Here is a 24,479-nt window from a genome sequence, read left to right as displayed (position 1 = left end):
GCTATCCGGTGGTACAACCAGCTCAGCCGAACTCATATCAAGACGTGGAAAGACTTATCCAAGTCTTTCTTAGAGCAGTATAAGCACATTAATGATATGAGACCAGACGAGTTATGCTGCAGAGCCTGGAGAAGAAACATAACGAGAGTTTCCGATAGTACGCACATAGATAGAGGGATTTGTCTGTCCAAGTTCATCCACCCTTGGATGAAAAGGAAACTAGAAAGTTGTTTGTACAGACCCTAAAGGCACCTTACTTCGGGCACCTGGTGGTAATCACGTCGGGAAGTTTCTCAGATTTAGTCATGGCCAGTGAAATGATCGAACTGGCCATCAAACAAGGAAATATTGAGGAGAAGACTCCAGTAAGAAGCCTCCCATGAAGAAAAAAGAGAGAGAGATCAACAATATCAACACCTACAATGCTAACAAATGTGTCACGATCTCAAGTTCAAAAACCACTACAGTTGTACTATCCGGTACTTCTAATCAAACTTAGAGAGAACCAAGGAATGAAAGGGAAAAGGAAAGGGAGAAGTTTGATCCCATTCCCATGACGTATAAAGAGTTATACCAATAACTCTTCGATACTCATGCAGTGTCACCTTACCCTATGGATCAAATAAAGCCTCCTTACCCGAGATGGTTCGACAAGAACGCCCTCTACGAATATCATAGCGGTGTGTAGGGGCACTCAATTGAAAATTGTCTCGCATTCAAGAGGATTGTATAACGAGTGCGGAACAAAAACTGGATCTATTTCAACTCCGGAACACCAAACATGACCCATAATCCCTTACCTAATCATCCGGAAACTGAAATAAATGCAATCACCACAGAGAATGGCAGGAGAATGAAGACCAGTATTTCGAAAGTTAAAGCTCTTTTGGCTTGGGTTTGGAGCCAAATGGTAAAGGTGAGGCTTATTGCACCCCAGTCACGTGCAACAAGGATTGAAGGTGGTAATCACTGCCGTTACCACAACAAAGAAGGACATAAGGTGCAAGATTGCCCAGAATTCAAGTCATTAGTCTAGCTCATGATGGACAAGAAAGATCTGGAATTTTACGAAGAAGTTTAGGATTCCCCAGAAGCAGATGTTTGTGCTACCGGAGAATCATCAGACAAAAGAATCGGTAGGGGTAGTCCTTTGATAATTACCCCTAAAGTAAAGACAACAACAACACAAGCCAAGGTGATTATCACAGTACCTCGGCCTTTTCAGTACAAGGACAATCAAAAAGTGCCTTGAAAGTACTAATGTCAGGTGAGTACTTCCAAAGAATGTGATAGCAAAGTGGGGCATAAACCACTTAAGCCCTTCAAGGAGGATGTACTAGCTATCAACGAACCCATAAAAGAGGAGGAAACTAAAGAGTTCCTTAAATTCTTGAAGTATAGCGAGTAAAATATTGTAGAACAGCTCCACAACTTACCAACACGTACTTCAATGTTGGCACTTTTGTTAAATTCTGAGGCACATCGGGAGACACTGTTGAAAGTCCTAAATCAAACATTCATTCCACAGAATATACCAGTCAACAAGATGGATCGACTGGTGAACAATATTCAAGCTGATAATCTCATCTCATTCTCGGATGATGAGATTCCATCCGGAGGAAGAGGCCGAACAAAGGCATTACATATCACCACATATTGCAAGGGGCATGCCCTATCAAGTGTCTTAATTGACAACGGTTCAGCCCTGAATGTAATGCCTTTAGTCATATTAAAGAGGTTACCAATAGATACCTCACATATGAGAGCTTGCCAGAATGTGGTCTGAGCATTTGATGGGACCAAAAGAGAGGTTATTGGCAAGATCTAGGTGTCGTTAACAATCAGACCAGCCATCTACAATGTCGAGTTTCTAGTGATGGATATCATGCCTTCTTATACCTGTCTTTTGGGAAAACCTTGGATTTATCAAGCCGGTGCAGTACCGTCCACACTGCATCAAAAAGTTAAATTTGTTATTAACGGGGCCTTAGTAATCATCAATGCTAATGAAGATATCGTGGCAAGCGTAACCACGAAAGCCCCATACATCGAAGTAGACGAGAAAGCGGTAAAATATTTATTCCGTTCCTTGGAGTTTGTGAATGCCATATTCGTGGTAGAAGGAAGAAGGATTCCTAAACCCCAGCTTTCCAAGTATACCAAGATGGAGATCATGCAAACTTTGGGAAGAGGCGCCAGAATCGGAAAAGGGTTTGGGAAGCATCTGCAAGGAATGATTAATCTAGTTCTTCCTATTTCGAAACTAGATCAGTTTGGGCTCGTTTTTCAGCCCAGTCATCATGAAAAGATGAAGGAGGTCCAGAAGAACCGGGAGAGAAGAATAGCCAGGTTGACTAGAAGTGAACTTCAATGGGAACCCATGACATTCCCGCCTCTTTGCCACACATTCAAATCAGGTGGTTATGTGTTTGAGACCACCTCATCTGACTTAGAAGCGACTCTTGAAGATCTGAGCATCAATGCCGTGACCACAGAAGATGTTGACAATGCAGATAGATCCAGAATTTACCTTCTGCCACCTGGGCTTGTGCCTAGCAATTGGTCGGTGGAAGAACTATATGTGGTTTACAAGAGTCTTTCAGAGTAATATTCGAACTATCCCTATTTGCCTATACTCAGGGCAATAGGTGATCTTTTGTAAGGGTGAATGAACGTTATTGTTTAATTTCAATAGAAGATATATTTTCCCTTTCCATGGCAAACAAGTTTTCTTTATTCTTATTTTGTTTTTTTGAATTCATTTTCTACATTCTTCATTTCAGTAATTCATTTCTATTTTCTTTCAAATTTAATTCTTGACTATTCTGTGTGGGATGTTTTCCTCTTACGCATACACATTCTTTGTTTCCTTCAGGTCCCCAGATACCGATAATGTAGGCACTGATGATCCTTGTAACATCCTCCATGCCGGGTTAGTGATTAATTTGCAAAGTTTCAACATTTGGTGATTAAAGTAGAATAATTATATAGTTTAAAAAGAATGGTTAGTAAATATGAAATGAATGTAAGGACCAAATGGTCATTTGTAAGGAAAAATTTTAATTAAAAAAATGTTATGGGGTTATATTATATAACCCACGTGGGGCATTAGTATTCCAGAATCCTCTCATTTCTTCTTCCTTCTTCCTTATCTTCTTCTTTTCCTTCTCCAAACGTGAAGCTTGTAAGTAAAGGTAAGAATTTGAACCTTGGTAGTTTCTTTGATGTTTAGCTTGGAAATTGAAGTTTGGATGTTATATAAGCTAAAGGAAAGCTTATATGACATTAAGACAACAAGATAAATGTTTTAGAGATAGATTTGGAAAATGAGTTTTTAGATGAAATTTTTGATATGGATGAGTTTTTGAAGTTTGAATAAGATTTTTGACTTGTCAATAAGCTAACTAAGAAGTATGAGGTGTTAGAATTCAAATTAGAACATGTTGGAATTTGGGTTAGATTCTTAAATTTTACATGGAGAATTAGATTTCTAAGTTTTAGAAATATTTAATGGATAATAATTAGCTTAAGTAAGAGTATGCAAGTTAGGAAATAAGAAAGAGGATGATATATGAAGTATTAAGCTGAAAAGAGTGGATTTTCGGGCATAAAAGAGGATTCTGGGCAGAGTGCATCGATGCATATTCATAGTGCATCGATGCATAAAGTTTAAAACCCAGAAATTATTTGAAGGTGTATCGATGCATTGGTAATGCATCGATGCACTCTTTTAAAATAGAAACATCGAATGCAATTAGTGCATCGATGCATAAGTCATGCATCGATGCATCCCAGTAATAATACAACATCGAATGCATTTTATGCACCGATGCATCAGTAGTGCATCGATGCATACCCTCATTAAAGGATGAAATTGGCTTTTCTATGAGTCTAAGGAATGATAGTTTAGAATATATTAATTAGTATACTAATAAGTATTATTGAATTATTATGTAGATACTGAGCCTACACGAGTTCGGGAACAATCTACAAGTAGGATCGATCGAGGAAAAGGCAAAGAAATATAGGTGAGTGCATATGCATAGCATAATTATAGAAATATACTCCATTCTAGACTTGTGATAAGTCTAGATTTTATATCTTGGTACATGAGCATATTCTGTATTATGAGACATGACATGAGTTCATATAAAATGCATTATATGACATGACTATGTGGGAAAAGTTATGAGCTATGTGAAAAGGTAAGAATTTACATGTCTACGCGATATAGACTACGTGAAATGTAAAAGCCCATGTTATGTAGATGAGAACTATAGGTATAGTGGGCATGCCAAGGGTAGAGGGTCTACGCGGTCCTTCGGGACATATGTATATTCTTTGGAACATGTGTGAAGTCTTGAAAGACACATACTTGATCCCTAGTATATGTATATGATTCTTAAGGAATTCTATGTGGTCCTTATGGACATCATTATATGGCACTACGGTGCAATTCTACGCGGTCCTTCGGGATATATATATATTCTGTGGAACATGTGTGAAGTCTCGGAAAGACACATACTTTATCCCTAGTATATGTATATGATTCTTAAGGAATTATATGTGGTCCTTATGGACATCATTATATGGCACTACGGTGCAATTCTACGCGGCACTTCGGTGCATTTATACGAGCTGTGGTGACAGCATAGTGCACAACCTCACATTACTCAGATACCTTCGGTTCTCAGTATGATATCATGGGCCAATAAACTTATTCATACAAATTCATGAATGCTAAAGTAATATGCTTACAGGTATGGATATTGATGATGTAGACTACATTGATTAAGTACATGTTTGCATCTCATTTCATATCATTATGACATGGTCATTACATTGCTTTGTTATTATTATTACATTGCCTCACTAAGTCGATGACTTAGCGTGTGAGTGTTTCACACGTAGGATCCGAGAAAGTAGACGAGACATGTTAAGCAGCTTGACAGCATTACTCCTGCAACCACCAGATCAGAAGCAACTTAATCAGTAGGTCATTTTGTTATGTAAATGGTAGTTGGCATGTAATTAAAGGGTTAAGTTGTGTATGCTCTGAATATTTTGGTAAATTTATATTACAATATGTATATTATCGTATTTTCTTAATATAAGTTCAAATATTTTGCTATTATTTGTTAAAAGTTGTGTTTTAAAGTCAATGTAGTATCTCTGACTCATATCCGGGTCGGGTACGGGTTGGGGGTGTTACATTTAATGGTATCAGAGCTATGGTTTAGCCGATTCTAGGCATAAACCAGAGTCTATAGAGTCTTTAAATGGAATACATGCCAACAAATAGTGAGAACTTCTGATCTGGTATAGTATGAGTATGCTGTTTTGCTAATAGAACAATGTGTTTATTCTTATTAGATGTCCGGACATAATAGCTCCCGAAGTGAAGCGGGAGAAGATAGGCATGCTGAAAGCAGTAATTCACCTGCCCTGGCCAGGCAAGGTGAAGAACATGCATCTCAAGGAGTGCCTGTGCAAGATCAAGATACGTTCTTTAGAACGTTAGACGCTATTCTGACGCGTCTTCAACCTTCTGTTCCACTAACTCAAAGAATTAATGTAGCAAAAGAGTTGAGAGGTTTAGGAGCTCCCGAATTTAAGGGAGAAGCTGAGGAAGGTCCAGTGTCAGCGGATCTTTGGTTGAATGATTTGAAAATCATGTTAGATGGTCTCCACTGTTCCGAAGTGGAGAAATTAGATGGAGCTGTATCTTTATTGAGGGGTCAGGCGAGGATATGGTGGACGAACGTCACCATGAGGATGTCAACCGACCAGTTGACTTGGTCTTTGTTTTTAGAAGAATTTAAAAACAAATATATTGGAGATCAGTTTATCCGACAAATGAAGCAGGAGTTTATGAATTTGAAGCAGATGAGCCGCTCTGTATATGAGTACGAATGTGAGTTTAATAAGCTGAGCAGGTTTGCAGCTGAGCTTGTGCCTACTGAAAAAGATGCTGGCGAATGGTTCGTGGAGGGCTTGCGCCCTAGACTAAAGAAATGTTGATAGTATTAAACTTGTCCTCGTTCCAGGAGGTGATCAATCGTGCAAAAGCTCTTGAAAGGGCTCAGAATGAAAGATTTGGGGACTCAAGAGTTCAGACATCAAAGAGGACGACTACTTCCTCTAGCTCAGTACCAACAAAAAGGGGAAGAGACTCGGGATTTCGATCACAAGCTAGATCAGAATCAGTTGCATCGTCTGCTAGGGGATCAAGTTGGGCAAGACCTAGACAGACGCAGTCAGTGGAATCTGGTGCTGGGAGATCTACTCCGAGTCAAGGGAGACAGTGTCAGCACTGTGGGAAAAATCATTATAAGGCTTGTCGTATGGCTGCTGGGACTTGTTTTCGATGCGGAGATGCCGGACATTTTATTCGGGATTGTCCCTTGATTGTTGGTGAGCCTGCACCATCTGGAAGAGTTGGTTCTCCCTCCCAAAGAGGACGAGGAAGAGGCAGAGGAAGGAACCCGTCTGAATTCTTTGCTCAACCTGAAGTTCGATCCACTGCTCGGGTATACAATCTAAAGACAAGTGAAGACCGTGATGACCCTGATATTATAGCATGTACTTTTCAGTTGTATGATAAATTAGTATTGGTGCTGATTGATCCGGGTTCTAATTATTCTTATATTACAAGTAAGTTAGTAAATGAGTTGAGGATTCCTATAGAAGCTACGAGTAATGTGATGATAGTAACTAATCCGTTAGGGCATAGTACTCAGGTGGACAAAGTCTGTAAGGGGTGCCCCATAAAGGTTCAGGGAATTGAATTCCCTGTTAATCTGATGGAATTACCCTTTGACGAGTTTGAAGTGATTCTGGGAATGGATTGGTTGTTTCATTATTATGGGAATGTCGACTGTAGATTGAAAAAGGTAACCTTGAAGAGTCCAGAAGGAATAGAAGTTAATGTGATCAGTGAAATGTGTAATCCTTTAGCAAATGTAATATCAGTGATGTCTGCCAAGAAATTATTGCTATAAGGATGTCAGGGTTTTCTTGCAAATGTGATTGATTCAAGAGCTCAAGAGAAAATGTTAGAGGAGATTCCAATAGTTCGAGAGTTCCCTGATGTTTTTCCTGCTGAACTGCCAGGATTACCTCCGGATAGAGAGGTAGAATTTCAAATTGAAGTAATGCCAGGAACCGCTCCAATTGCAATGGCACCTTATCGGATGGCTCCGAAGGAATTGCAAGAGTTAAAGAATCAATTGCGAGAATTGTTAGAATAAGGATTTATTCGACCAAGTGTGTCACCTTGGGGAGCTCCGGTGTTATTTGTTAAGAAGAAGGATGGATCAATGCGTCTCTGTATTGATTATCGACAGCTTAATAAGGTGACCATCAAGAACAAGTATCCCCTTCCACGCATTGATGACTTGTTTGATCAACTAAAAGGAGCTTCGGTATTTTCGAAGATCGATCTACGTTCGGGTTATCATCAATTGAAGATCCAGGAGAAAGATATTCCGAAGACGGCTTTCAGAACGAGATATGGTCATTATGAATTCATCGTAATGCCATTCGGAGTAACGAATGCACCTGCTGCTTTCATGGATCTCATGAATAGGATTTTTCAGCCCTATCTGGACCAGTTTGTTGTTGTCTTTATTGATGACATACTGGTTTACTCGAAGTCCATTGAAGAGCACAGCACACATCTGAGGCTAGTGTTGCAAATTCTCAGGGATAAAAATCTCTATGCGAAATTGTCCAAATGTGAATTTTGGTTAAAGGAAGTAATTTTCTTGGGGCATGTGATCTCGGCAGTTGGGATTAGAGTAGACCCTCAGAAGGTTAAAGCTATAATGGATTGGGAAGTTCCTAAGAATGTGTCTGAAGTTTGGAGTTTTCTTGGACTTGCCGGTTACTATCGAAGATTCGTTAAGAATTTTTCGATGATTGTGCTGCCTCTAACAAAGCTAATGAGAAAGAACGTACCATTTTTTTGGACTTCTGAATGTCAAGAAAGCTTCGAAGCTTTAAAGAGAATTCTGACGGAAACTCCGATATTGGTTCAACCGGAATCTGGCAAGAATTTTGTAGTATACAGTGACGCATCCCATAACGGGTTGGGGTGTGTATTAATGCAAGAAGGAAAGGTGGTAGCGTATGCATCGAGACAGTTGAAACCACATGAAAGGAATTACCCCACTCATGATTTAGAAATGGCTGCTGTAGTATTCGCTCTCAGGATTTGGCGTCATTATCTTTATGGGGAGCGTTGTTACTTATATACGGATCATAAGAGCCTGAAGTATCTGATGACTCAAAAAGAATTGAATTTGAGGCAACGTAGATGGGTAGAGTTCTTAAAGGATTATGATGTGATAATTGACTATCATCCCGGAAAGGCTAATGTGGTAGCAGATGCTCTGAGTAGAAAGACGTTTGCAGCTTTACGAGCTATGGATGCAAGATTATCTTTAACGGGAGACGGTGGTCTTTGTGCAGAATTAACCCTTAAACCAGCATGGTTGGAACGAATAGGAGAATTGCAAGGTAAAGATGAAATGTGTTTGAAAAGAATTGAACAAGTAAAGAACAAAGAGATTAAAGACTTTGAGATTAAGTCAGATGGAAATCTATATTGTAAAGGAAGAATTGTAATACCCGACAATGACGACTTGAAGAAAGAAATATTAACAGAGGCTCATTGCAGTCCGTTAACGATGCACCCGGGTGGAACCAAGATGTATATGGATTTGAAGAATCGATTTTGGTGGTCAGGGATGAAACGAAGCATCACCGAATTTGTGTCTAAGTGTTTGATATGTCAACAAGTCAAAGCCAAGCATCAAGTTCCATCAGGATTATTGCAACCGTTTTTCATTCCTCAATGGAAATGGGAAAATGTTATGATGGATTTTGTTTCGGGGTTACCCTTGACCCCGAACAAAAGAGAATCAATCTGGGTAATTGTTGATCGATTAACTAAGTCAGTGCATTTTCTTCCGGTTAGAACGGATTTCTCTATGGAAAAGTATGCAGAGCTGTATATTAGAGAAGTTATTAGATTGCATGGAGTACCTGTTTCCATAGTCTCTGATCGAGACCCTCGATTCACTTCTAGATTCTGGAAATCTTTGCATGGAGCGTTGGGGACTTGTTTAAACTTTAGTACGGCTTTTCATCCTCAGACTGATGGGCAATCAGAGAGAACTATTCAGATATTGGAAGATATGTTGAGAGCATGCGTAATAGAATTTAAAGGATCATGGGAAAAGTATTTACCACTGGCAGAGTTTGCTTACAACAATAGTTATCAGTCTAGTATAAAGATGGCCCCATATGAAGCATTATATGGAAGAAAATGTCGTACTCCATTAAATTGGTATGAACTCAAAGACCGAAGTGTTCTTGGTCCGGATTTAATTCAAGAGGTAGAACAGAAAGTTCGAGAAATTCAGCGTAACCTCAAAGTGGCCTCTGATCGGCAAAAGTCCTATTCTGATCTTAAAAGGAAAGAAATTGAATTTCAAGTTGGAGATAAAGTGTTTTTAAAAGTGTCCCCATGGAAGAAGGTGTTGAGATTTGGTCGAAAAGGAAAATTGAGTCCTCGGTTTATTGGACCATATGAGATTGTGAAGAGAGTAGGACCTGTAGCATATCAGCTAACTTTACCACCTGAGATGGAAAAGATACATGATTTCTTTCACGTTTCAATGCTTCGAAGATATAGATCTGATCCCTCTCATATCGTGACACCAGAAGAGATTGAGGTTCGACCTGACTTGACTTATGAGGAAGAACCGATTCAAATTTTAGCTCATGAGGTTAAGCAATTGAGGAATAAGACTATTCCATTGGTTAAAGTTTTATGGAAGAATCACAAAGTAGAAGAAGCAACATGGGAGAGTGAGGAGGATATGAGGAATCAGTATCCTCATCTCTTTTCTTATTGAAAATTCGAGGACGAATTTTCTTAAGGGAGGGAGATTTGTAACATCCTCCATGCCGGGTTAGTGATTAATTTGCAAAGTTTTAACATTTGGTGATTAAAGTAGAATAATTATATAGTTTAAAAAGAATGGTTAGTAAATATGAAATGAATGTAAGGACCAAATGGTCATTTGTAAGGAAAAATTTTAATTAAAAAAATGTTATGGGGTTATATTATAACCCACGTGGGGCATTAGTATTCCAGAATCCTCTCATTTCTTCTTCATTCTTCCTTATCTTCTTCTCTTCCTTCTCCAAACGTGAAGCTTCCAAGTAAAGGTAAGAATTTGAACCTTGGTAGTTTCTTTGATGTTTAGCTTGGAAATTGAAGTTTGGATGTTATATAAGCTAAAGGAAAGCTTATATGACATTAAGACAACAAGATAAATGTTTTAGAGATAGATTTGGAAAATAAGTTTTTAGATGAAATTTTGATATGGATGAGTTTTTGAAGTTTGAATAAGATTTTTGACTTGTCAATAAGCTAACTAAGAAGTATGAGGTGTTAGAATTCAAATTAGAACATGTTGGAATTTGGGTTAGATTCTTAAATTTTACATGGAGAATTAGATTTCTAAGTTTTAGAAATATTTAATGGATAATAATTAGCTTAAGTAAGAGTATGCAAGTTAGGAAATAAGAAAGAGGATGATATATGAAGTATTAAGCTGAAAAGAGTGGATTTTCGGGCATAAAAGAGGATTCTGGACAGAGTGCATCGATGCATATTCATAGTGCATCGATGCATAAAGTTTAAAACCCATAAATTATTTGAAGGTGTATCGATGCATTGGTAATGCATCGATGCACTCTTTTAAAATAGAAACATCGAATGCAATTAGTGCATCGATGCATAAGTCATGCATCGATGCATCCCAGTAATAATACAACATCGAATGCATTTTATGCACCGATGCATCAGTAGTGCATCGATGCATACCCTCATTAAAGGATGAAATTGGTTTTTCTATGAGTCTAAGGAATGATAGTTTAGAATATATTAATTAGTATACTGATAAGTATCATTGAATTATTATGTAGATACTGAGCCTACACGAGTTCAGGAACAATCTACAAGTAGGATCGATCGAGGAAAAGGCAAATAAATATAGGTGAGTGCATATGCATAGCATAATTATAGAAATATACTCCATTCTAGACTTGTGATAAGTCTAGATTTTATATCTTGGTACATTAGCATATTCTGTATTATGAGACATGACATGAGTTCATATAAAATGCATTATATGACATAACTATGTGGGAAAAGTTATGAGCTATGTGAAAAGGTAAGAATTTACATGTCTACGCGATATAGACTACGTGAAATGTAAAAGCCCATGTTATGTATATGAGAACTATAGGTATAGCTGGCATGCCAAGGGTAGAGGGTCTACGTGGTCATTCGGGACATATGTATATTCTTTGGAACATGTGTGAAGTCTTGAAAGACACATACTTGATCCCTAGTATATGTATATGATTCTTAAGGAATTCTATGTGGTCCTTATGGACATCATTATATGGCACTACGGTGCAATTCTACGCGGTCCTTTGGGATATATATATATTCTGTGGAACATGTGTGAAGTCTCGGAAAGACACATACTTGATCCCTAGTGTATGTATATGATTCTTAAGGAATTATATGTGGTCCTTATGGACATCATTATATGGCACTACGGTGCAATTCTACGCGACACTTCGGTGCATTTATACGAACTGTGGTGACAGCATAGTGCACAACCTCACATTACTCAGATACCTTCGGTTCTCAGTATGATATCATGGGCCAATAAACTTATTCATACAAATTCATGAATGCTAAAGTAATATGCTTACAGGTATGGATATTGATGATGTAGACTACATTGATTAAGTACATGTTTGCATCTCATTTCATATCATTATGACATGGTCATTACATTGCTTTGTTATTATTATTACATTGCCTCACTAAGTCGATGACTTAGCGTGTGAGTGTTTCACACGTAGGATCCGAGAAAGTAGACGAGACAGGTTAAGCAGCTTGACAGCATTACTCCTGCAACCACCAGATCAGAAGCAACTTAATCAGTAGGTCATTTTGTTATGTAAATGGTAGTTGGCATGTAATTAAAGGGTTAAGTTGTGTATGCTCTGAATATTTTGGTAAATTTATATTACAATATGTATATTATCGTATTTTCTTAATATAAGTTCAAATATTTTGCTATTATTTGTTAAAAGTTGTGTTTTAAAGTCAATGTAGTATCTCTGACTCATATCCGGGTCGGGTACGGGTTGGGGGTGTTACAATCCTAACTCAGAAGTGGATTATTAATCGACCATTTATCTCGGGGAATTTGATGAATGCGACAATGAAGAGGAGTGCAACCTGCCTGCCGAATTGTTGAGAATGGTAAAAAGAGAAGATAAACAAATACTGCCACACGAGGAGGCGATCGAAATTCTGAATCTGGGTACTGAAGAAGATCGAAATGAGGTTAAAATTGGCACAACTCTTTCGACTGAAGCAAGACAAAACCTGATAGTCTTACTTCAGGAGTACAAAGATGTGTTCACTTGGTCGTATCAAGACATGCCGGGATTAGACACATATATGGTAGTTCACAAACTGCCTATCAAGTCAGAATGCAAACCTGTGCAGCAAAAACTAAGGAGAATGCGACCAATAATGCTCCTTAAGATCAAGGAAGAGGTCAAGAAGGAATTTGATGCCGATTTTCTTCAAGTGGCCAAATATCCGGAGTGGGTGGCCAACATAGTGTCTGTGCCGAAGAAAGATGGGAAAGTATGTATGTGTGTCGATTACCGGGACCTTAATAAGGCAAGTCCCAAAGATAACTTTCCTATGCCACACATATACACTCTGGTGGACAATACAGCCGGGAGCGCCTTTTTTCCATTTATGGATGGGTTTTCAGGGTACAATCAGATCAAGATGCATCCTGAGGACATGGAGAAGACTACGTTCATTACAATGTGGGGAACGTTTTGCTATAAAGTGATGCCCTTCGGATTGAAAAAAGCTGGGGTAACTTATCAAAGAGCTATGATAACCCTATTCCACGACATGATGCACAAAGAGATCGAGGTTTATGTCGACGACATGATTTTCAAGGCACAAACTGAGAATGAACATGTCGAGAATCTGAGAAAGCTCTTCCAGAGATTGAGAAAGTTCCAGCTAAAACTGAAACCTAGCAAATGCACCTTTGGGGTAATATCCGAGAAGTTATTAGGCTTTGTGGTAAGTAGGAAATGCATCAAGTTGATCCTGATAAAGTCAAGGCTATCCAGAACCTGCCTCCTCCATGAACACAAAAGAGGTCCGAGGATTCCTGGGCAGATTGAACTACATAGCACGGTTCATATCTCAGTTACCAATAAATGTGACCCTATCTTTCGTCTTCTCCGAAATAATAGCCCTGGAGCATGGGATGAAAACTTCCAGATTGCATTCCAAAAAGTAAAGAAGTATTTGTCTCGTACTCCTATCCTGATTTCCCTTATCCCAGTTAAATCTCTGTTCTTGTATCTATCCATATTCGAGAACTCAATGGGGTGTATCCTAGGTCAACATGACAAATCTGGAAGACAGGAAAGAGCCATTTATTATCTGAGCAAAAAGTTCACCGATTGCGAGGTCAAATATCCTCCTATCGAGAAGGTTTGTTGTGCTCTAGTCTGGGCTACAAAAAGACTCTGACAATACATGTTGTATCACACCACTTGGCTGATTTCCAAGTTAGATCCACTAAAGTACATGATGGGTATGACTGCTCTATTTGGAAAGTTAGCCCGATGACAGATGTTATTGTCTGAATTCGACATTGAGTATATGAGCCAGAAAACAGTAAAAGGAAAGGTCATATCGGATTTCTTGGCAAACAGAACCGATGAGAACTATGAGTGTAACATCCCAAAATACGGGTTAGTGACTAAATTGTAAAATTTCAGAGTTTGGTGATTTAAGTAGGATATTGGTACAGTCCAATGATTTGTTCGGAAATATTTCCTGAAAGTTATTAGTAATTATCAAAGGAATTAAAGGGCAAAATGGTCATTTAGCATGAAAGATATTTTTTATCTCTTTATTAAGAGATAAGCGTGAGTTGGGGAAAGAGTTTCTGAAAACTCTTTCTTCTTCCTTTCTTCTTCTCCAACGTGCAGGGCAAAGGTAAGGTTTTCTAAATTGTTGGTTATTTGTTAAATTAAAGATTAGGTTTTGATCATTAGATGATAACTAAGCTTAAGGAAAGCTTAAGTTGTCTTATAATCAAAAGATGAAGAAGTTATAAGAGATTAAAGAAAATGAGTTTTTATATGAAATTATGGAAAAGAGTTGATAAGTAGAATTTAAAGTTAAATTTGACTTGTCATCATCCTAATTAAGGAATATGAAGTATTAGAATTGTATTTAGAACATATTGAAATTTGAGTATGATTCTTGAATTTCATCTGAAGGATAGGATTTTGAAGTTATAGATGATTTTCATGGATATAAGTTGGTTTAAGTGATGATAGTTGAATTTAATGACATGATAGGGGTTTAAAATAGAAGAATTAAGTGAAGAATTGATGATTTTCGGGGTTAAAATACCAATTCTGGTTAGAGGGAACCGATACCCTATGAAGGGAATCGATTCCCCTCTTGGACGAAATTTTTCCAGAATGTCCAGGGGGTATCGATTCCCCTGGGGGGGGGAATCGATTCCCCCTAAAGGAAAAATGAAATTGGGTTCAATAATCTGGCTTAAGTTGTTAACATCAAGTTTATGGTTTAGGCTTCTGATAGTTGTTTTGAAATGTTATATTTATGTAGATATTGAGCCTAAACAAGTTCTGGAATAATCAAAGGATTAGAATCGATTCAAATCAAACAAGGCTAAGGTGAGTGCAATTTTTATTGTACTTATATTATTGAACGAACATTGGCTTGCGATGAGCCAGTGATAGAGTTACTACGGTAAGAAGTAACTCCTAAATTGTTATTTGATTTCATGATTTTTATAAATGTTACATGATATACATGCATACATGATTATGTTATGAGACATGACCATGTGAAATGAGAAAAGCTATGAGAATATATGAAATGACGTATGAATATGCAATATGTGATATGATATGAAATACATGGTTACACATACATGTTGTATGTGACAGAAGAGAAAGAACAAGTGATGAGAAATGTATTCATCATAAATGCCCATAGTATATGATACGAGAGATATAGGTATAGTTGGCATGCCAAGAGTCGAGGGTTCTGTAGTCCTTCGGGACGTAGTCCTTCGGGACGTAATGGTCCTACGGGACATATATAGCAGTCCTTCGGGACGAATACTGAATAAATGTTCGGTGCCCCATGAGGGAATTTATACGAGCTGTGGTGACAGCATTAGTGCACAACCTCAATGTACTCACATACCTCTATTCTCAATAATATACATGGGCAGTACAATTGAAAGATAAATTAAAGTGAAAGTGGCACAAGAAGGTAAGTGTTACATGTGCATGACATGCTTATATATGTTATCATGTAATAGATACATGCATGTTGAAATGTCGTGATCAAATGATATGAATGCACATTCATGAATTTATTGCCTCACTAAGTCTATGACTTAGCATGTAAGTGATTTACACGTAGGTACCAAGAAACGTGAAGAGCAAGAATAGAAGTAGCAAGGACATTATTATTACTTGAAGATCAGATCAGAAGTAATCGACAAAGTATGTATTTTGTTGTGCATAGAGTGTTGGCATGTAATAAGTCGTTAATTATGAGTACTCTAATCAAATTGGTATTTTGTGGTCTCTCTGATGTAAATTAAAGTATTTTGATTTAAACAAAGTTTTAAATTTACCCGGGGTATTTTCTTTAAGTGTCAAGTTTTGAAAAGTCAATGTGACACTTCAGACTCGTATTCGGGTCGGGTACGGGTTGGGGTGTTACAGTTAGCCGCTGGACTTTGATTTCCAGACGAAGACTTGATGGCTATATCCTTAGAAAAAACAGATGCTTCAGTAGATAGTTCCTGGAGAATACATTCCGATGGTGCATCAAATGCATTAGGACACGGTATTGGGGCAATCCTGATCTCTCCAGAAGGGAGTCATTAGCCATTTACCAGCAGACTGAACTTCGATTGCACCAATAACATGGCAGAGTATGAAGCATGTGTCTTGGGAATTCGAGTGGCACTGGGGCAAAATATAAAGGCCTTAAGGGTATACGGAGACTCATCCTTAGTAATTTATCAGCTCCGTGGAGAATGAAAAACCAAGGATATAAAGCTGGCAGAGTACCGGAAACTAGTATTGGATCTGCTTGAAGAGTTCGATGAGGTCACCTTCCACTATGTACCAAGAGAAGAAAATCAAATGGTTGATGCTTTAGCTACCTTGGTAGCTGCATTCAAGGCTGGCGGAGAGTCTGAAATGATGTCAATTAACATACAGTCGTATAAATACCCTGCTCATTGTTACCAAATCGAGGAAGTGAAAGACACTAAGCCTTGGTACTACGACATTCTACAATACATCAAGCATCGAAATTATCCAAAAGAAGCCATCGAAACTGATAAAAGAACCATTAGAAGGATGACAGCTGGATATGTCCTTGATGGAGATGTCTTGTACAAGAAAAGTCATGATCGAATCCTGTTAAGGTGCGTAGATGCAGAAGAGGCTAAGATGATAGTAGAAGAAGTACATGACAGAGTATGTGGAACACATGCAAATGAACATATGATGTCGAGACAAATAATGAGATGCGGATATTTTTGGTCTACACTGGAAAGTGATTGCATCAACTATGCAAGAAGATATCATAAATGCCAAATTTACAAAGCTAAATAAATGTTCCACTTCATGTCATGACATCACCATGGCCTTTCTCTATGTGGGGCATGGACGTTATCGGGCAAATACATCTGAAGGCTTCAAATGGTCACCGTTTCATCCTTGTAGCCATCGATTATTTCACCAAGTGGGTAGAGGTTGCTTCCTATGCTAGTGTCACTCAGTCCACTGTTTGCAAGTTTTTGAAGAAAGAGATCATATGTCGGTATGGTTTACCTGAAAGAATCATCACCGATAATGCTACAAACTTGAACAACAAAATGATGAAGGCTGCTTGTGAGCAATTCAACATAAAGCATCACAATTCTACTTCCTATAGACCAAATATGAATGGAGCAGTAGAAGCAACAAACAAAAACATTAAAAATATAGTGGAGAAAACGACTGAAACCTACAAAGACTGGCATGAAAAGTTGCCTTTCGCTTTGTTCGCTTACCGAACCTCGATACGAACCTCGACTGGGTAACTCTATTTTCACTAGCTTATGGAATGGAAGCAGTACTACCCATTGAAGTAGAAATTTCATCACTTCGGGTCCTGATAGAAGTCAAACTGGATGACACAGAATGGGTGCAATCCAGATATGATCAGCTTAATCTGATAGAGGAAAAGAGACTGAAAGCCATTCACCATGGTCAAATCTATCATAAACGAATAATTCGAGCACATGACAAGAAGGTGCGCCCTAGAATATTCCGTGAAGGAGATCTGGTGCTAAAGAGGGCCAGTCCAGAAAGATTCCCGAGGAAAATGGACGCCAAATTGGGGAGGGCCTTATGTCATAAAAAATGCCTTTTCCGGAGGAGTCCTTGTCTTGGCTTAAATGGACGGACCTGAACTGTCACATCCCATCAATTCAGATGCAGTCAAGAAATACTTCTCTTAGGATGAAAACCTGAGAGGGCGTCCTAAGTCGAAAAAAAACAAAAGAAAAGGAAAAACGTTTAGGGTGAAAACCCGAAAGGACGCCCTAAATTGAAAAAAAAGAATAAAAAGAAAGAGAAAAGAAAAATAAGGTGGGTTCAAGATGAAAACCCGTAGAGGGCGTCTTGCAATCCAAAGGATGGGTCCAAGTTGAAAACCCGAAAGGGCTATTTGGATATTGACTGAAGAAATCCAGACAATGGAAATATCCCGGTACCTGAATCTTCTACAGAGTTAACGAGTCAGAAAGGTTGCGTTCTTCATAACGTTGTCGTATTTTCAAAGATCCCTTGGCAAAGGCTGTGTTCAAGGTCACCTAACGACTTTTCAGCTTAGAAGTACTCATATTATTGAGATCTAAGACTTTCATACTTCATCATGTATGTTTGTCGTGTATTTATTCTTCTTTCCCTTATGAATAAAGATGATATTTTCTCTAAATCAATTCCTTTTGAGAATCTTGGATTGAACTTAAACCTAATGATTTGTTTACTCCTGCAAAAGATAATCACATATTATTGTACAAAGATTCGTTGAAACGTACAGGTACCCGGAAGCAGATCAAGGCTCATGCACATACTTGAGATGGTCGAGAAACATTTCCCAAATCAAAGAACAAAGAATATCATTTTTACACATTTGAAGAATTCAAGATCATGGATTAGAACTTTAAGATTCCAAAATCAAGATTCTAGACATGCAATCGGAGATTGAGATTTCTCTCCAGAGCCCAAAATAACATATGTTGCATGTGAATTTTAGGCATACCTAAGAGCATTGCATCCATCACATGTCTGCATCATTTTTCAGGTTTTAGCTAGATCCAATTTCAACTTTGCAGTGAAGGAGATTGGACTCGAAACGACACAATTTACTCGAGAGTATATTTCAACTTCACGACAAAGGATATCTAACTCGAAGCCAAACTTCACAATAAAGGGGTCATCCACGGTTTCAACTTCACGGCGAAGGGAATCGTGTCCACCCGCAACATACAATACTTGGATTTCAACTTCACGACGAATGATATTCAAGTCCAAGCTCAACTTCACGACGAAGGGGCCATCCGCGATTTCAACTCCACGACGGAGGATATCATGCCATTTGAGGCTCAACTTCACGACGAAGGGGCTTCCCAGTTTCAGAACCAATTTCAACTTCACGACGGAGGATATTGGAGTCGAAACAATACAACTTACTTGGATTTCAACTTCACAACAAAGGGGCCACCCGCGATTTCAACTTTACGGCGAAGGGAATCGTGCACAAAGCAGCATCTATCTCTAGATTGGATTTCAACTTCACGACGAAGGATATCCAACTCAAAGAATGATTGTCTGTCAATAAAATTTCTAGTTTTAGGGTCAATTTCAACTTCACAGTGAATGATATTGGCCTCTGGACAACGCAACTTACATTGGATTTCAACTTCACGGCGAAGGATATTCAAGTTTCAAGGCTCAACTTCACAACGAAAGAGCCATATACGATTCCAACTTCACAACGACGGATATCGTACCGCAACAGATTGACTCAAACTCACGACGAGGGAATCATTTCATGATTTCATTCAAAGTCTTAACATCAGATTCAACTCTACAACAGAGGGCATTCGATATAGACGAAATTCGTGTCTTTTAATCTTTGCTCTATTTTTATTACACGAAAATAAGAAAAGAGGGGCAGCTGTAGACATGTCATTTCTGTCACATATTTTACACATATATTATATTGATTATATATTTATATATTCATTATTTATTTGTTGTACAGGTCCAAGACTAATAAATCAGGGACAAGGCCCAACAACCAAAACCTAAATGGCCCTGGACTCATTCCAAGATCAAGGTTTCCAGGAAACCCTAGTGCGCCGCTTCAAGACTCCAACAGTCCGCGCCCGCGTTTCACAGCAACACGTCCCCACATCCGATTTTCACGACGCCAATCACCAACAACCATGCAACAACCATTAGACTTTAGGAATCGATTAGAAGACTAAAAACAATATTTTATTTTCCTATAAATGTAACATTTACATACGAAGATGGGGGGAGGAGAAAGGCAGGGGAAACAATTGTAAGGGGAGGAAGTCTCTCGGTTTTTTTTTTCCAGCACAAGTAAAAGCAATATTTTCAAGGTTATTTGATTTTTTTACACTCGAATATAGTTTTCTTTTCATGTATTTATTTGCTATTTAAGTTCTGTATTTATTTTATTTTTATTTTTATAAATAAAAATATTATTTTTATTTATTCTTAAAAAAACACTAAAAATGCTCATGTATATCGAACATAAATAATCACCATGTTTTATAATATCCAACGATTTCAGTTACAGCAAATAATAAAAAATATAAAGGGGTAGATCAAAATATTACCTGTGTCGAGGGAGCATCGTCGGAGTTGGGGTATCGTCGTCGTTGGGTTTAGAGAAGCGATGAAGGTGGATTTGTTGGAAAGCAGTCTGTTGTGGAGAGAGGATGACTGTTGAACGAAGAAAAAGGGAAAATGTTAGGGCTCCATGTGCATAATAAGAAGAAAAATGTGAAAGGGATTTTTTTAAAGGGTTCACGTGTTCTGAAAGTCAATTAGAAATGGAATTGCTTATATTTTAATTTTGGGTAACTCATACGTTAACTCATCATTATTTCATAGCTTTTTTCCTTTCTAGTCACTGATTTTAGTTTAATCTTATTTAAATCCCTTTCTTTCCATGTGTTACATTTAAGTCATTAGATTTAGGGTCAAATCACCCTTATGTCCCCCTAGTCTAGCCATGTTTTAATATTATGATCATTATGTGTATTTGTTTTATTTTAAACTCTATATTTTACTTAGTTTTAATTTAGTCATTAAATTGTTATGTTTTTTTATTTGAATTTAGTTACTGTCTTTCTAGTTTCCATTAATACTATTTTAATCCTTTAATTTTCTATTTGTTCTATTTTTGTACTTTACTCTTTTTTCCTTTTTCTATTTAATCCCTTAAGTTTCTGTTTTTCTTTTGCAGCTCGTTCCTAAAATTAATTCGATTCTTAAATTTTAATAATTTCCAATTTAATTTTTAATTTAAATTTTCTTTTATACCTTTTAGTTACTATTTTTTATTTCGATTTTAATACTAACTCTTTGTGTTTGTTTGTTTTATTTTCTTACTTTATTTATGATTTTTTCGGATACGTTTAATCAATCAAATGTAAGTAATTTGAATCGAATTTCTAAATTTCAATTTCAATTTTTTGCAATTAATAAAATCGATAAATTAAATGGTACCGAAAGGGCAGTTTAAGAGTGCTACTCATTCCTTGACTGTAATCGACTCTCGAACCCGACATATTTCTGGTAAAACGCAGATCAAGCAAGATGGTATCCAATCAACCAAATTTTTCACAAAAAATAAATGATCGATGGCGACTCCTAATATTTAATTTCAAGTCGAAGCTAAATTCCGGGCCCACTCGAAAGACGGCTGCGACATGTACAAGAAGAGCTTCGTTAAATGCTTACTTTCGCCGCTGACCTACAAATACCTCAAGGCCTTTTGCGCTGATTTGGGTTGTTTATTTTGTGACTGTGCAGTGTTAGCCCAAACCATTTATCAGTCAACTTGGGTCCAAATTTATTTTTCAAAAGTAAAAACCTGAGAAAATGTGATTGCTTACATCATAAGTCTTAATGTTTTTTTTTGTCTCTTTTAAAAATTAATATAAATGGAAGCATAAGAACAAGTGAAAAGAAAACTTAGATCCAAGCCTCTCACACTAATAGAACAATTCCATCACTGCATAGCCTTAAAACCCCTTCATTTTTGTTCAAGACTAGAGTGAATTCAAACATTCAGAAAGCTGCTGATATGATGGATGATAAAGTATGAGCCCCTTTGGCAATAGATTTCCGAGGGGTAGGGCTGTTGTCGGAAACAGGCTTTGAGAAACAGCTGTCTGGTTGATTGGATTAGGTTGAGTTCTCGGAGTGACGTTTGAGAACCATCTGCATAAAGTGACAAAATTCCCATCCTTTTCCCACTCAACAATTGCCCATTAGGCATATTAACGTAGTTTTTAAAATATTTGAATCAAGTTCAAATTATAAATTTTTACGTGAAAAAATATGTTTTAACACTAATTTTCAAATAAATATATAAAGAGTGCCCAATGATATAGTAGTTTTCATGGAAGTCATCTTTGCATCCACCGGCCTATAGCATAGTATTAGCTGTCGAGGAGCACAGTGGTTGAATTATTCCTATATTTAAGTTGCAAAACAAGTTGGTTTGACATTCCGAGGCCTCTAATAATTCTGCATGTCATTCCTCCCAAGTTTGGATATTAGGTGGCAATCATAATTGTATAACTAACAAGGACACTAGTAGAAAAAGAGAAAGCACTTCATGAAGCTTGGTTTAACCAAACCATGTCCATTAATATATAGGAATTAACAAGGACGTTTTATATCTATACTTCACTGGGCGTTGAAAAATGCTACCAACTAGAACAATAATGGTTTATGGAATGCATTCACCTATACTATACATTAATTACAGGTTTTGTTAATGTGACTTGAATAACGTATGCTTCTATTACGTGACAGTAATTTTTCTCATACTCGGCCAAGCAAACCGACTTGTATTATCAAAAGAATCCATGTTTAAGGTATATTTATTAACCCCACAGAGAAGGATAGTATGAAAAGCCACTAAGTAGATAATCGAAGCACCATTAATCAGAACGGATTATGTTAGAGGATGAATTTATAAAATCGTGGGGGATTGTTTCGGACTTTAGCATGCACACCTAACCTTTTTCAGTTACTAAGTACTAACCGGTACTTCTTTTCAATCTCCAACATTTTTGCTATAAATACAGAACGCTAAGGACGAGACGTTCATACTTGAAACGTAAACAATTCTCTGTTTCCTTCTAAGAAATAGGTTTTAGTCCTGGCTGTTATTTCTAGGGCTTTGATTGCCTCACTTCTCGTCTCTCTTCTCCTGTTTCAACTGGTTGAAGCTGACCATCAGTTGGTAAAGCTTTCTTTGTCCCTGCTTCCTTTCTTCTAAAATAATCTACGCAATGAACACTCTGTTATTGCCTTGTTCGTCGTAAATGATTCTTTTGAAATACAGGTGAATGATGCTAGCAAGGGAACCTCGCCCCCGAAGAAAATTGGTAAATTTTTGAACACGTTAAATATGATATCGAGATACGAAGCTACTTGTAGCTGAGACCCTTTTTGATATATATATATATATTTGTTTTGTGTTTTTTCAAACTGTGGGGGAGCTTGTGCAGCCAGGTGCCTGTTATCATCGAGGCCACATCTATTCAAGAGGGCATGCGGGACATGTTGCGCACGTTGCAACTGTGTTCCTCCAGGAACAGCCGGAAACCAAGAAATCTGCTCCTGCTATGCTAGCTTGACCACACACGGTCGCAAACGCAAGTGCCCTTGAGTTTAATATCAACGTGACAGAATCAATCTCACCTTAATTTGATGATAATTAATGAGTTGGTGAAGAAAGAAACTAACGCATGCATGGTTTGAGAATTAATAAAAGAAATGTATGATTGATGATTGCTTGTCTCTAGTTTTTTTTTGTCATTCTAATTTCTAAGGTTTTGTCTTAATTAATCCGGACCAACCCGAGTCGTACACGTAGCTGTGATGGGTGAGTTTCCTTAGGAATTTTCTACATACACCAGGACTCAAACTCGATACCTACTTAAGTGATATCAAGTTGCTTACCACTTGAACCAATCTCGTTGGTGCTTGTTTCTAGTTTGAATAAATATATGTGTGTAAATATACAAAGTGAAAGAATAAATAAATTTTTATAATTATCTCACTACAACAAATTTATCAATTTATGACAAAATTTATATATGACGTTACGTATATCGTCACAAAATATACTATAATGTGACGTTTTTTTATTTTCGTCATATTTATTGATTAATGATATATCTTTTATGACAATTTTAAAAAAGGTCATTGATTTTTGTCACTATATGTTTGGTGCCAAAATCTTCCCACCAAATTTTTTTGTGGGAAGCCTTTTAATGACATTTAGATAAAATAATGACGTTGTGTTGAGTTAATCGATCGACGGAATCGGCCAAGAGGGGGGTGAATTGGCAATTAAAAATTTCTTGGAAGCTTTTGCAGAAAATTGAAAGTAATTGCACAGCGATTTACAGTGGTTCGACTTTCTCAAACAAAGTCTACGTCCACTACCTTAGCTATCCACACTAAGGATTTTCCAACAAATTCACTAATTTGTTCTTTCTTTTGAGGCCAAAGAGATAACCTTACAAAATCCCTCAAGAGTATACCCCAACTCTTGAGAACACTCTTTTTCCCAAAGAGAAGATTACAAATTTGCAAACTTACAAGAAAACCTCACAAGGTAAGATGTTTGCACAATTCTAGAACAAAGAAAAGAACACTCAAAGATAAATACAATTGAGTACAAAAGTGTTCTTGAAAGCAAATGAATATTGGATGAAAAATAGGCTTGAAATGCTCAAACTTGAGGTTTGATGCTTTCTCTTTGATTCTCTCTTGATTCTAGTTGCTTGATGTTTCTTGTTGTTGATCAATGGCTTCAGAACTTGTTTAAATACCCCTTGAATCAATTCTGAACGTTGGTGATAATTAGTGGAGTCAATAGAGCCGTTTAAGTGTGAAAACAATTAATTTTTCTAGGTGGAGCGTCTCATGCATCG

General features: G+C 37.4%; 1 protein-coding gene across 1 annotated transcript; it reads left to right on the top strand.

Annotated features, from left to right (window-relative positions):
• Window positions 1-781: 781 nt before the first annotated feature.
• Window positions 782-23,235, top strand: LOC120120497 (snakin-2-like). The gene is made up of 4 exons (XM_039140161.1): window positions 782-1,000; window positions 22,685-22,777; window positions 22,880-22,922; window positions 23,025-23,235. The coding sequence occupies exons 1-4, from the start codon at window positions 782-784 to the stop codon at window positions 23,204-23,206; spliced, it is 537 nt and encodes a 178-aa protein (XP_038996092.1). The 3' UTR covers window positions 23,207-23,235.
• Window positions 23,236-24,479: the final 1,244 nt, after the last annotated feature.

Source organism: Hibiscus syriacus, unplaced genomic scaffold (genome assembly GCF_006381635.1).
Source record: "Hibiscus syriacus cultivar Baekdansim isolate YM2019G1 unplaced genomic scaffold, ASM638163v2 tig00000132_pilon, whole genome shotgun sequence".
Lineage (NCBI taxonomy): Eukaryota > Viridiplantae > Streptophyta > Magnoliopsida > Malvales > Malvaceae > Hibiscus > Hibiscus syriacus.
The sequence above is the reverse complement of the archived record's forward strand: the minus strand, read 5'-3'. Positions and strand labels throughout refer to the sequence as shown.

What these genes read in the sequence shown, in the direction of transcription:
- LOC120120497 (XM_039140161.1), top strand. Translation starts at nt 782, where the DNA reads ATGACCCATAATCCCTTACCTAATCATCCGGAAACTGAAATAAATGCA. An exon ending in TTGAAGCTGACCATCAGTTG is followed by an intron (nt 22,778 to 22,879) that starts GTAAAGCTTTCT and finishes TTTGAAATACAG; the next exon opens with GTGAATGATGCTAGCAAGGG. An exon ending in CTCGCCCCCGAAGAAAATTG is followed by an intron (nt 22,923 to 23,024) that starts GTAAATTTTTGA and finishes GTGTTTTTTCAA; the next exon opens with ACTGTGGGGGAGCTTGTGCA.